The sequence below is a fragment of the Mesoplodon mirus genome, assembly GCF_964341445.2.
Source record: "Mesoplodon mirus genome assembly, chromosome: 4".
Classification (NCBI taxonomy): Eukaryota; Metazoa; Chordata; class Mammalia; order Artiodactyla; family Ziphiidae; genus Mesoplodon; species Mesoplodon mirus.
The window spans coordinates 176,735,560-176,749,580 of record NC_138979.1 but is presented as its reverse complement, the minus strand read 5'-3'; the positions used below and the strand labels follow the sequence as shown (position 1 = coordinate 176,749,580).

Sequence of the window (14,021 nt, the reverse complement as noted above, 5' to 3'; positions counted from 1 at the left end):
GCGGAGGCGGGGAAACCTAGGGTGATACCATCTTCGGGGGTGGGAGGGACTAAGCTGGAGGAAGGAGGTGGCATTTACACGGAGTCTCGTCACCTGGGGCCGAAGTTTTATTTTTAAAGAATTTACAATATGTTGAGGCTAAAAGAAATATGAGAAGAGTCAAGCAGTGAAAGGAAGAAGAGGAATGATTTATCGGAGCCACCCCTCCCTTCGAGCGGGCGCGGAGAATGGTGGGTCCCGAGGCCGCAGCTTCCGGCGCCGGTGGCTGGGCTCACCGCCGCCCTAGGTCGTGGTCTTGTTGTTGCTCCCGAGGCTTCAGGTGGGTCCGGGATCCCGGGCGGTCGAGGCGGCGAGAGTCCCCTTTGTGCAGGCGGGAAGGGTGCACCTCTAGGAAAGCCCTCAGCGGCGGTGTGTACCTGCGGGTGGGGGTGGTCTGGGCCTCCCCGTGACTGCAGCGGCCCCCCTTCCCGAGGCTTCCAGCGAAGGAGACAGGGAAAGGCGAGGAAATAGGGATTGCTTTGAGGTGGGCGGCTGCGCTCACGGTTCCCGCCTGGCGCCTTTGGGAAGGGGTACTCTGAGGCTGTTCTAACTGGAAAATATCTTTAGGTTCACGGCTCCTAGGCTGCAGCGGGGAAGGGACTGCTTCTCCGCGAGGGTCTCCGATTGGTCCAAGTTTTAGAGTTCTGTCTTCCTCGTTATTCAGGATTGGAAGCTAACCTTGCTCTAAGTCTCCAACCCTCTTGAGCCGACCATTCCACAAAATACACACTTTTTCAAAACTTAATTTTTAAAAAAGTAATACTTATGCTTGATTCCTAGGGCGTATACGTCATTAAGACGGGGTTCCAGATCTCAAGGAGTTCCGTTTCTCCATGCATCCAGAACTGTTTTTTATAGGTTAAGTCGACACTTTTTGATCACTACATATAAAGTGCCGTAGGGACTAATTAGAGTAGAATTTATTTTTTTAATGTCTAGTCGTCTATATTATTCCAGCGTGAATTCAGAGGGGCTTACAAAAATACACACTATATACAATTTTCTTTTTAGAAGTTAAGCGGAAAAAAATTGGGTTGAAGAAAAGGTAATACAGGCATATCTCATTTTATCGTGCTTCACAGATAATGCATTTTTAACAAACTGAAGGTGTGTGGCAACCCTGCATTGTCAGATGTTGGTTAGCATTTTTTAACAATAATGTGTTTTTTAGTTAAGGTATGTACATTGTATTTTTAGACATAATGCTATTGCACACTTTAAATAGACTCTAGTGTAAACCTAATTTTTATGTGCACTGGGAAACCAAAAAATTCTTGTGACTCGCTCTTTCTCTATGTTTGCTTTATCACGGTGGTCTGGAACCAAACTCATGATATCTCCAAGTTATGCCCTTATTAGGAAAAACGAGATAAAGCCAAAAGTAAGGTTAATATAAATGTTAACCTTTATACTTACTGTAAGAGACAGTAAAGCACCAATGAGCTTGGACCAAGGATCCAGACTGCCTGGGCTTTAATACGAGTCTGCCACTTACTGAATCTGTGACCTTAGGCAAGTTGATTGTCCCTGGATTTCCTCATCTGAAAAAAATATTCCTGCTGCATTGGGGACATTGTATTAGTTAATACACGTATAGTAATGTGAGGATTACATGAATTGGTGATTATGAAAAGCATTAAGAACCATGCCTTACAGAGAGTACTCTAAGAGTCAGCTCTTTCTAAAGGTAGGGAAAAAATTTTGAATCATTTTGGTATCAAAGGATACATCATCCGTTACTCAATTCCCTAAGTCCATAAGATAAAAACTCGTTTGTTTTGTTTTGTTTCAGGAATAGCATAGCTACTCCCCAGTTCTGAAGTAAAAACAAAATTTTTCTTGAGAGGTCTTCATATAAAGAAGATACTAATAATATGTACAGTGACGTTGAGGGCACCCATGTGGATGTCACTCTTTATCCAAGCCTAGACCTGTCTCATTAGAGATCGTCCCAGGTGCTTGCTGCCCTTTGCCCATCAGATGAAGCCATCTTACTGTCTTGAGCCCGTGATCAAGAGCCTGTCTACGTTCCCCCTCATGTCCTTTCTCTAGGGAAGCATTCTTGCTCACTTTTTATGTCCATCAATCTTTGTCTTCCCTGGTCATCCCTTTGTCTCCGCAGTGACATATGCAGGACAAATGATGCTGAGTGCCACTGGGTCCCAAAGTCCATTTAGTAGTAGATTGTACAGTTGTAATATGAAATGCCTGTGGGGCTAAGATTTGCCATTTATGTCTTTGGGATGGAATCAGGCTTCCATCATGATAGTTGAATCCTGTAGAGTCTCTGTGAGAGCCTGTATACAGCAGGAGTCTCAAGGGCTTGGCTCATCTCTTCTGCTTAGAGTAAAGCCAGACAGAATTGCCTTCTGGCCCTGTTAGAGGAGTGCCAACAGTAATGGCTTATAGCCCACAGGTGGCCATGGGCTTATTTAAAAAGTCTTGGGCTGAGAGTCAGCAATTACTTTTTTTGTTGGTTAAATACAGTTATCTTACAGTCAGCTGTGCTGAGTGTTAGACTTGACACCTCTTAAGAAACTTGAGGAACCTAATAAGGACAGGTGGGAGAATAGATGACCCCCAGACTTCTCTAGAAACCTATATTGTCTAGTAGTTTGTAGTTTAGTGCTTTCCAGGTTACATCATTTGATTAAGGCATGCATTGTTATTCCCCTACTTGACTGGCTCAAGTTTATAAAACAAGTGGCTGACTTGATCGGAATCACAAAAAGTACCTAAGTGTTTATCAAACAGTATTTAAGGATCTAAATGCAAATAATGCTAGTTAGGGAATGTACAATGCTAAGAGAACCACCATCTTTTAGGAATAAGGTAAGATTGGTTACATTTACATTTATATGTCCAAGAACTATTTGCAGCAAATCGGCTGGGGAGTTATTTCAAACATCTCATTTACTTACATCATAATTTTCTAGATCGGTGATATTCAGACTGGAATCTGCTGTGTGTAATATTACACTCTGAAAGACAGTATGTAGTCATTGTGTGACTTAACCCAGTGCCTTTAGATAGTAAAGCTTGAGAAATAAAGAATTAGAATGTGTGTGAGAACGAGTATCCTAGAAGGAGCAGCAGGAATCCAGTCTACATAATCCTAGCACAGTTCAGTGCTAAGCCCTTTTGTTAGCAGTAATGTATTATCTTTCTATGATGTTGTCCTGTCTTCTCAGCCATAATATAGGATTTATTTATTATAGATTCATGTGCATACATATGTATTTTGATTTCATCTTTGGATACAAATTTTTACAGAAAATTGATGATTCAACTGTGTCTTTATTGAATTACTGCAGATTCATTTTCCATATGATGACTTCTAGATCTTCTATGAAGAAGTCCTCCTCTTCTGCCTTTTAGAAACTCTTAACACTTAAAAAGTCTTAAGTACCATAAATATCAATTAGGGGAAGGGTCTCTACAAGAGGCATTTGGATATGATAGAAGGAGCTAGAGCTTTGGAATGAACCCGAGTTTGAATTCCAGATCTACACGTAATACCTATTTGGGTTAAACTGTACTCTTATCTGTAAAATAAAGATAACAATATTTTGTGTTATATATTGGACTATATGATGGCTCTGGTACCTAGTAGTCATTCTACAAAAGTAAGTTTCTCTGTCCCCATATGTTTTGTAGAATCATTTAATTGATATTCAGATCTGTTGTGACATTATTCAATATGATTTTTTTAAATTTCTCATATGTTTTCCTTTCAAAAATTAGTTTTAAAAAAATAGTTTTCAATAATTACAGCTTGAAAGAATTCTGCTTCTGACAAAATACTATTATATTTGGTTTAACATTGTGAGAGGTTCTAAAAATATTTTACAAATGTAAAGGTTCTAAATCAATACTAGGAGGATGCAAATACTCAGCTTTTGCAGGTAGAATTTTTTTAATACTCTCTCCATTCCTGTGTTAGATCACTGGTGGAGCTAGAAATAAAAGGTAGTAAATTGACTTTAGTGCAGTATAATTTTTTTTTTTTTTTGCGGTACACGGGCCTCTCACTGTTGTGGCCTCTCCCGTTGCGGAGCACAGGCTCCAGACGCGCAGGCTCAGCGGCCATGGCTCACGGGCCCAGCCGCTCTGCGGCACGTGGGATTTTCCCGGACCGGGGCACGAACCCGTGTCCCCTGCATCGGCAGGCAGACTCTCAACCACTGCGCCACCAGGGAAGCCTGAGTGCAGTATAATTTTTATACTAATCATTGTACCTATATAATCTTCATCAAGTAGATTTTAAGTAGTATACTACATTCTGATGCCAAACAAATGTAAAGAGGCTTATTATGCTTTTAACATCTATATCCTTATCTTCCTGTTTCAGATGTGATTTAAAAGATACTTCAAAGGCAGTTATGTTTCTGGTAATTTTTTTTTTATAGCATTCATGATGAACTTACTTCAGATTGTGCGTGACCACTGGGTACATATACTTGTCCCTGTGGGATTTGTCGTTGGATGTTACCTAGACAGAAAGAATGATGAAAAGCTAATTGCCTTCCGGAACAAGAGTCTGTTATATAAAAGGTTAGTTTTTGTATTTTTTTTATTAAACCAACAGTCAGGTTTTAGAAGTATTCTTCTTAATGTCATTTGTGCCAAAATAAACAGAAGGGGTAATTTCCCCCCCCCCCTGAGGATTTAGATTTAAGTGATATTATTTTGTAGTCTTGTTTGTTGCTTAATCCTTAGACAAAACTCTATGATTACTTTTGGAATGTAAACAAGTGTTTAGTTTCTGAACAGGCTATTTCAGATCTTTGAAAGTCTTTTTTTTTTTTTAAGTCAAGGTACATTTTAACGTAGAAACAGTCTTAAACCAGCTTGCCAAAGTCTCCTCTATGTGCTTTAACATATATGATCTTACACTGTCTTACTTAGGCCATGATGTAGCTGAAAACAATGGCACTAATTGTGGCTTGGTGCTGTGTTCTCAGCAACACTGGTTGAGAGCTTTAGACATGGTGGTTGGGTGATCAAATAGCAGCTGGCAGCTGCCTGGTCCCACTGTGTCTCTGGAGATGGCACCAGAGTTAGAGTTAGCAAGACAGGGTGTCTGCCACTGACTGTGCAGCCGGGCAGGAGGAAACTCAAGGGACAAGCGAACCAAGCAGCAGCCAAAGGTGTTGTGTAGAGGAGGTTCCAGCCAGGGATTTCAAGAAAGATAAAATGAGCTAGAAAGAATATAAAAAACATTAAATGAACTCACTGAGAGGATAATTGCTTTCATATAAAGATAGACTAAGAAATTGCAGTTCTTTAATCTGGAAAAATGAAGAGGTGGTAAAAGTTTAAAATCATGAGAGAATAGAATGAATATGTTGAATCTAATAAAAACTTTTAAATGGGTCAGTTTAATACAATATAAAATACTGAATCCATATTCTTCTGACTTTCCCTTTTATCCTCTCATAAAAGTTTTATTTACACTTTTGCTTTTTCTTCCTTTTTTTTCTTTCCATGCAGGGAATTAAGACCCAGTGAAGAAGTCACCTGGAAGTAAAGGCTGCTGCTGAATTACAGAATGTTCACAGTTTTTAAATTATAAGAGAAATAAAAACACATTCATTACTTAATTTGAAGACTTTGAAGTGTGATTCTTTTTGTGCTGAAATAATTCCCATTTCAAGTAACAGACACACTTAGTAATTAAAAAATAATCACTGAATCATATGGGTCAATTTTTCAGAAAATTTTTTTCAAACATGTTCTTCAAAGGCACTCTAAAAGGATGATGCTAGGATTTTATTTGGCAGAAATCAATAGCTGAAAATTTTAGTGACCTTGAATTTAGCAAAGATATCTTAAATACAATACATAAAGCATGAACCACGTTTTAAAAACCAAGACATTGTACTTTATCAAAATTAAAAACCAAAAAACACTGTCAAGGAAATGAAAATGCAGCCACAGACTAGGAGAAAATATTTGCAAAACATACAACAAAGAACTTATATTTAGAATATGTAAACTCATAACTTATTAATAAGACAACCCGATTTTTAAAAAGCAAAAGATTTTAACAGACACTTCACCAAAAAAGGCATATGAGAATGGCATACAAGCACGTGAAAAGATGCTCAAATCAGTAGTCACTAGAGAAATGCAAATTAAAACCACAATGAGAAACCACTACACGCTTATCAGAGTGGTTAAAATTAAGGAGACTGATCTTACCAAGTGTTGGCAAGGGTGTGGAGCAACTGGAACTCACACCCTGCTGGCAGGAATGGAAAATGTAGCTGCCAGAAGTTGCACCACTTTGGAAATCAGTTTAGCAGTTTCAAGTTAAACATGAACCTACCATACGACCCAGCCGTTCCATTCTGAGGTATTTACCTCAAAGAAATGCATATATGCCAAAAGAAAGCATATGTCCACAGAAAGACATCTACATGAATGTTCATAGCAGCTCTGCTTGTAATAGCCAAAAATTAGAGACAACCCAAATGTCCATCAACACAGGGATAGATAAATTGTATTAAATCCATATAATGGAATACTACTACTCGGCAATAAAAAGAAATCTATTGATACAACATAGATGAATTCCAAATTAATTATCCTCAATGAAAGAAGCCAGACAAAAAGCACACACCGTGATTCCACTTACATAAAATGTTAGAAACTGCAAACTAGTAACAAAGCAGATCAGTGGTTGCCAGGGAGTGGTCAGGGAAGGGGTTGGAGGAATCATTTTCTTGACTATGGTGATGATTTCTTGGGTATATACATATGTCATCTGTTATATTCAACTACCTCTTCTTGGAAAGCAAATTTTGTTTCAGGTAAGCTTGAATTTAGGAGAAGTGAAATTACAATGAAATGATACTCCCTTATCACTGATTCTTTTCAGAACTCAGGACATTTAAGATGACACACATAAATTTAAAAATCTCAATTGTTTGAAATTCTGTTAAACTATTTGGTTTGGGGTAACAAAATTTAGGCCAGTTTAAAAGAGACTGTTCAAGAAGATAGATATAACTTTGTGCCATCTTGCTTGTTAACATAAAATTTCAATGAGGTAGATTTAGAGTTAAGTCGAACTGTCCAAGGTGAACTAGAAGTCTCCTGGAAGTGCATCTATTTCATGTCCTCTGTCTCCAGGAACTCCTTGATTGGCTCAGTAATCACTGTCTCCTATTGAACTATTGTAATACTCGTCTGTGCCCCCAAAATTTGTGCATTTATTCACTTCTATGCACCAACCCTTGTTATAAACAGTAAGACTCCTTTGACCCTCAAAAGCTGATAGTCCACTGGCAAAGTAGTAAGTCCGGTGTGTTGTAATGAGGGTTTTAATGTAGGCAGGTGCAAGGTACAGTGGTGGCACAAACGACTTTTCTTCAGAGGACTTTCCGGAAGTCAAGGGAAGCTGGTGTGACTGGAGCAGAGGGAATTCCAGGAGAATAAAGCCAGACAGGTCCAGAGCACAGAGAACCTTTTAATCCAGCAATAGGAAGCCACTGAAAGATTTCAAATAGAGTAATATTGTGTAATTATTTAAGGATCCCCCCCCAGTATAAGCACTGTGAAAGTTGGACTGTTTGTCTCTCTCATGGTTATAGTCCCAGTGCCTGACCCATAGTAACATTCCATTTGTTAAGACAAAGACAAACTGGTGAGGTTTGCATTTTTGAAAGATCACTGACAGCACTATGAATTAAACATACTGAAGCTGGAATCAGAAAACCGATTCAGAGATCCTGGACCTGGAATACACAAGAGACCAAGAAGGCTAAGCAGTAATCACATATTTTTTCTGAATTAGTAATACATTAATTAGCTCAAAAAAACAAGACTAGGGTCTTCCCTGGTGGCACAGTGGTTAAGAATCCACATGCCAACGCAGGGGACACGGGTTCGAGGCCTGGTCCGGGAAGATTCCACATGCTGTGGAGCAATTAAGCCCGTGCACCACAACAACTGAGCCCACACTCTAGAGCCTGTGAGCCACAACTACTGAGCCCACGTGCCACAACTACTGCAGCCCGTGTGCCTAGAGCCTGTGCTCTGCAACAAAGAGAAGCCACCACAATGAGAAGCCTGCACACAGCAACAAAGAGTAGCCCCCGCTCGCCGCAACGAGAGAAAGCCTGCGCACAGCAACAAAGACCCAACGCAGACAAAAAATAAATAAATAAATTTATTTAAAAAAAGAAAAAAAGACTAAAATTGTATACAGTGAAAATTCCCCCTCCCACTCTTTCCCCCATTTGCCTTAGTTCCCTTACCACTCAAACATGTAACCTCTGGGTTTCTGTATATTCTTCCAGAGATTTGTAATGCATACGCATGAAAAAAGAAATACATGTTTCTCTACACAGACACATTTTCTTTAAAAAAAAAAAATCAGAAAAACTGGCTTGCATATTTTTTCGCTTCAGGAGACCGTGATTTCTTTCCCCAGTTAGGCCACAGTTTCTTAAGAACACAGACTATTTCCAATACAGGACTGTACATGCAGAGACATTGGATAAATGGTTACTGAATCCTCCCCTTGAGAACCTGGTCCTCGCTGGCAGTCTCCTTTCCTTCCCTCCCACTGCCCCTTCTGTCCCTCTGGACCTGCACTCACCAAGGTCACCAGTGGTCTCCATAGCAACACAATTTAGTTGGCTCTTGTAAGTCCTTATGTTGCTGGACCTCTGGGCAGCAACTGACACTGACTGCTCCTTGAAATATTTCCTTCCTGGGGCTTCCATACGTTACACCTTCCTGCTTTTCCTCCCTTCTCCTAGGCTATGCCTTCTCTACCCTCAGGGTTCTGTGAGATCCTCTTCTCAGTCTCTTCCTTTTCCCCAAGATGATTATATTCACTCCTGTGGTTTCAGTTCCCTTTTTTACGCCAACTATCTATCTGTCACCTATCTAGTTGTGCTGTTCTTAATCTCTTCATGCCTCAGCTTCCTCATGTATAAAATAAGGATAATAACGCCTACATCAAAGTTTGCTGTATTAAATTCGTTAATATATGCAAAGCACTTACAAGAGTGCCCACCGACAGTAAGCCCTACGTAAATATTAACTCTTATTTTTACACAAGTGCTCAGTATTCAGGGATGTAATGAGAATTTCTGTGCAGGAGGAGGAGAAAGATATTAAATAATTGTATGCAAATGTGATAAAAAGAAAGTACAAGGTAAAATAGAAAACAAAAAGAATATAGAATTCAGGTGGTCCTTATCCAATCCCCCCGAAGCCTAAGAATCCACCGCAATGAGTGGGAAGCGGAGATGATCCTCCACACGGCAGGGGGCGCTGCATCATCCTCCAGCCGGTGGGACAACAGGAGATAGGAGGACGCGCTACAAAGGTCACGTGCCCGGGAGTTTACCGCCCCGGCGTTCACGCCTCTTCGCTCCACGTGACTCGCACTCTCAGGGGTGATTGGTCTACACGAGACACGTGGGCGGGGGTGGCACGAGGCGGGGCGGGGCATGGTGGGCGGAGGGGTGGGGCTGGGGGCGGAGCTGGAGGGGGTTGGTTCGGCGCGGGGGCCGTTGGCTCCAGACAAATAAACATGGAGTCCATCTTCCATGAAAAAGTGAGTGTCCGCGTTCGGTGGGGAGCTGTCTGCGGCGCGGTGGCGGGCGTGGGGCGCGGCATCGCTGCCGCCCGGGGAGCTGGGTGGGGCCCGAGATGCCCCCATCCCGATCTCGCCGGGCGGGAGGAGCTTCACCTGGAGGGGAGTTTCACCGATGCCCCCATTGCACTCTAAGGCCCGTGCCCGAGGAGCCGGAGGAGACCCGGGCCTGGGATGTCTGGGAAGCCCGCAGGGAATAAGGAAGGGCAGGGCCGGCGGCACGAGAGCGGAGGTGGCTTCCGCGCTTTCTCTCCACTTTCCGTGGGAGTCCTCCAGTTCCTCTTCCCCACTCTCTCTAGGTTCTAGCTAGTCACCTCTTGGACACCTCCCTCTACCCTTCCCAACTCCACCGCGCTCTCCCAGTCCTACCCGTTGGAAGAATTAACTTTTCCTTCTCTGGGCTCCTCAGTTCTAAATTGGAATTTCTCATACACTCAGATCCTTCTGCACTGGGTCCGTGAGCATCCCGGGGGCAGGGACCTTGGCTCGTCCCACGGAGGGCGTGACCCTTAGGGAAGTGAAGTAGGAAACCCCGTGCGCCCCTGAACTGGGAAGTCGTCACAAGAGTTTTTGTTATAAGATGTTTGGGTTTTGTTTCTTTTGGTAGTGGCATCTTTCCGGATCAGGAGGCCAGCTTTCTTATTAGGTATTAAGAGTGGGCGGGAATAATTTTGTTTTTGTCTGCCTAGCCTGTTTTGCTTTGATTCTTCCATGACCATGCGCTTGAAGATAATGTTTGTGGCATGTGGAGAAACTCGTCTTTTCTCACAGTTATCAAACCATTTGGGTGTGAGTGAAACCTTCCTCAGGACAACTTTGTCACATATCTTGTTTCATAATAGTTTCGTGTTTAGAAAGGGTTGCTGGTGAGGCTGTTATTTAGTAGGAGCGAAGGGGTTTTGTTTCGTTAAATACTTGTCCATTTAAAAATACACACACAGCAATCAGATAAAGCAATCAAAGACAAAGGAAGTGCAGTATAAATCTAACCAAATTGTTATGGAATGCTTTTCTTTATAGAAAACATTTCAGAAAGTTTGGTACTAGAATAGTCCAGTTTTTATGTGTGGGTGAGGAAGGAACTCAGTGGTATGGTTATATATATATATATATTTTTTGCGGTACGCGGGCCTCTCACTGATGTGGCCTCTCCCGTTGCGGAGCACAGGCTCCATACGCGCAGGCTCAGCGGCCATGGTTCATGGGCCCAGCCGCTCGGCGGCATGTGGGATCTTCCCGGACCGGGGCACGAACCCGTGTCCCCTGCATCGGCAGGCGGACTCTCAACCACTGCGCCACCAGGGAAGCCCATCACTAATCTTTTTTTTTTTTTTTTTTTTTTTTTTTTCTTTTTGTGGTATGCGGGCCTCTCACTGCTGTGGCCTCTCCCGTTGCGGAGCACAGGCTCCGGACGCACAGGCTCAGGGGCCATGGCTCACGGGCCCAGCCGCTCCGCGGCATATGGGATCCTCCCAGACCGGGGCACGAACCCGTATCCCCTGCATCGGCAGGCGGACTCTCAACCACTGCGCCACCAGGGAGGCCCCCATCACTAATCTTTTGACTTGACTGACATGTTATATGAATCCTGGACAAGAGAAATTTAGCTGCTTGGCTAAGGAGATTGGATGAAGAGAACCTCGAGTGGGCATATTTTTATGACTGATTTTCAAAAGCTTTGCTGTAGGACCAGATGGTTCAACACTGAAGATTTTAAATTTGTCCACATCACTTCTTGAGAATTATACAATATTTTTTTTAACAATAATGATTGGTACCTAGTTTGGATAGAGTTCAGTGAAGGTAGCTGCTTAACCATGGAATCAAAAGAAGCTGGACGCTAGCCTAATGAAAATCTACTTACCTGAAAGCAGTCACTCTGAATTATCAGCATGAATGTAGATTTAAACCTACTTCAAGAACACATTTACCCTTATCAACTTATAGGTACTTAGCAAATGAAGACTTAAAGTTTTTCAGGCATATTTCAATAGTATGGAAAGCACCTGTAACCATAGGGCCCATTGTCCATCTCCTACACAGTCCATTCTGGGAATGTTTGAGCTCAATATGACATTTTCCGGAGCACTCCCTTCCCCTCCTCCACATACATTTAACTCTAGGTCCTGGGTTAGGAGAGCCAGAGAACCAACTTTGGCTCTAGGGAAGCTGTGCATGTAGGGTTATCTGACTACAAAGGACTTTGCAGCCACTTCCTCTTGGAATTTTGGTTTCTCCATTTTCAGAGTTGTCACTTGGAGTGCCCTTTGTTAAATTAAAATGTAAACTCAACAGTTGTTTATTGATATATCCCCAGTGCCTGGCACATAGCAGGTGCTCAATAAATATGTGAATGAATCAAGAGTGTTCCTTGAGCATCTAAGATGTATATGGTGCTATTTATCTAAAGTCAACAAGTTTTTCTGTAAATATTTTATTTTTTAAAATAGGATTTTTTTGGGGGGGCTATGTTGGGTCTTCATTGCTGTGCGGGCTTTCTCTAGTTGCAGTGAGTGGGGGCCACTCTTTGTTGCGGTGTGTCGGCTTCTCATTACAGTGGCTTCTCATTGCGGAGCACGGGCTCTAGGCTCACAGGCTTCAGTAGTTGCGGTGTGCGGGCTTGGTAGTTGCGGCTCGAAGGCTCGGTAGTTGTGGCTCGCAGGCTCTAGAGCACAGGCTTAGTAGTTGTGGTGCATGGGCTTAGTTGCTCCGTGGCATGTGGGATCTTCCCAGACCAGGGATCAAACCCGTGTCCCCTGCGTTGGCAGGCAGATTCTTAACCACTGCGCCACCAGGGAAGTCCTTCTGTAAATGTTTTAGACTTTGCAGGTCTTTTATGTTCTCACATATTCTTGTGTGTGTGTGTGTGTGTTTGTGTTTTCCCAACCATCTAAAAATGTAAAAACCATTCTTAGCTCCTGGGGCAGGTTGAATTTGGCCCAAGGGCTAGAGTTTGCCAATCCCTAACTTATACCCTAGTGCTATATGGCCAGCAACTGCTGGAGTTTTGTTTGTTTGTTTGTTTTTTGGCTGTACGCGGGCCTCTCACTGTTGTGGCCTCTCCCATTGCGGAGCACAGGCTCCGGACGCGCAGGCGCAGCGGCCATGGCTCATGGGCCCAGCCGCCCCGTGGCATGTGGAATCTTCCCGGACCGGGGCACGAACCCATGTCCCCTGCACCGGCAGGCGGACTCTCAACCACTGTGCCACCAGGGAAGCCCTGGAGTTTTTTGTTGTTTGGTTTTTTTTGTTTTTTAGTTCTGGTGCCTGATTTCTGTCATTTTTGTTATCGCTTCTGTTGCTGACTGCTCTTGGTGAGGTTACTGTGCCATCTGAATTGGTACTTTTATGTGTTTACAGCTGTGAATGATAACCAAACTTGTTGGGATTATATTTAAAATTAGTAAAAATACTGGAAAGATGCTGAGAATTGACTTTATGACATTCATTATGTTTTTTTTTTGTGATTGCTGGTTCTTAACCATGTTCAGGATATTTGAAGTTTAAGAATCACCAAGTTCCAAATAAGTGGCTTAAGGAAGTGGTAATAGTACAGACTTGAAACCTCTGCCTGGGTTTGAATCTCAGCTCTGCCGTTTACTACCTGTATGATCCTGGGCAAGTTATTATCTCTGTTCTCCAGTTTCCTCCGCTGTATTTGAGGATTTTGAAGTGTCTATCTCAGAGTTATGAATGCTTAGAATGCTACTCAGCACGTCGTGCTGGACAAGTGCTGGCCATTGTTGTTATTCAGATGCTTGTGCTTGCCGAACCTCATAATAAGGGGTGGGACCTTATTCTTACTAAGATGAGATGAACAAGTGCTGCTAGGTTGATTGTGTGGCCCCAGTGAGGCCATTTCTGAGCACACTTTTGGGTTTATGCCTAGTTTCAGTTGGAGGCAGTAGTGTCTCTGGGAATTTGAACTAGTTTCAGGGAGGTCCTGAAGACTTTGGGGACAGTGAGGGAATGATTTGGTTGAAGTTACCCTTGGTGGTTTTGTAAGATATCTTGGTAAAACTGAAGACGCATTTTGTTCATCCTCGGATCCCAACACAATAAAGTCTGGGCTTGAAATCATGAAATTTCAATACCACTGAACTTTGACTATAGCAAAGTGAACTTCTGTCCAACTTTGAATAAAGCTTGATGAGAAAGAAGTGGTTGGGGGACTTCCCTGGTTGCACGGTGGTTAAGAATCCACCTGCCAATGCAAGGGACGCTGGTTCGAGCCCTGGTGCTGGAAGATCCCACATGCCGCGGAGCAACTAAGCCCGTGAGCCACAACTACTGAGCCTGTGCTCCAGAAGTCCACAAGCCACAACTGCAGAGCCCACACGCCACAACTACTGAAGCCTGTGCGCCT

The 14,021-nt window shown here is 42.8% G+C and overlaps 2 protein-coding genes across 5 annotated transcripts in view; both read left to right on the top strand.

Annotated features, from left to right (window-relative positions):
• Window positions 1-96: 96 nt before the first annotated feature.
• Window positions 97-5,642, top strand: NDUFB1 (NADH:ubiquinone oxidoreductase subunit B1). Its single transcript, XM_082617014.1, has 3 exons — window positions 97-319; window positions 4,449-4,593; window positions 5,533-5,642. The coding sequence occupies exons 2-3, from the start codon at window positions 4,454-4,456 to the stop codon at window positions 5,567-5,569; spliced, it is 177 nt and encodes a 58-aa protein (XP_082473140.1). The 5' UTR covers window positions 97-319; window positions 4,449-4,453; the 3' UTR covers window positions 5,570-5,642.
• A 3,911-nt stretch (window positions 5,643-9,553) lies between these two features.
• Window positions 9,554-14,021, top strand: part of ATXN3 (ataxin 3) — a 35,852-nt gene continuing 31,384 nt past the window's right edge. For all 4 annotated transcript variants that reach the window (XM_082617205.1, XM_082617204.1, XM_082617206.1 and 1 more), the window contains exon 1: window positions 9,554-9,616. In XM_082617205.1, coding sequence (XP_082473331.1) covers window positions 9,593-9,616 — 24 coding nt within the window. In that variant the 5' untranslated portion in view covers window positions 9,554-9,592. The remainder of the gene's footprint in view (window positions 9,617-14,021) is intronic.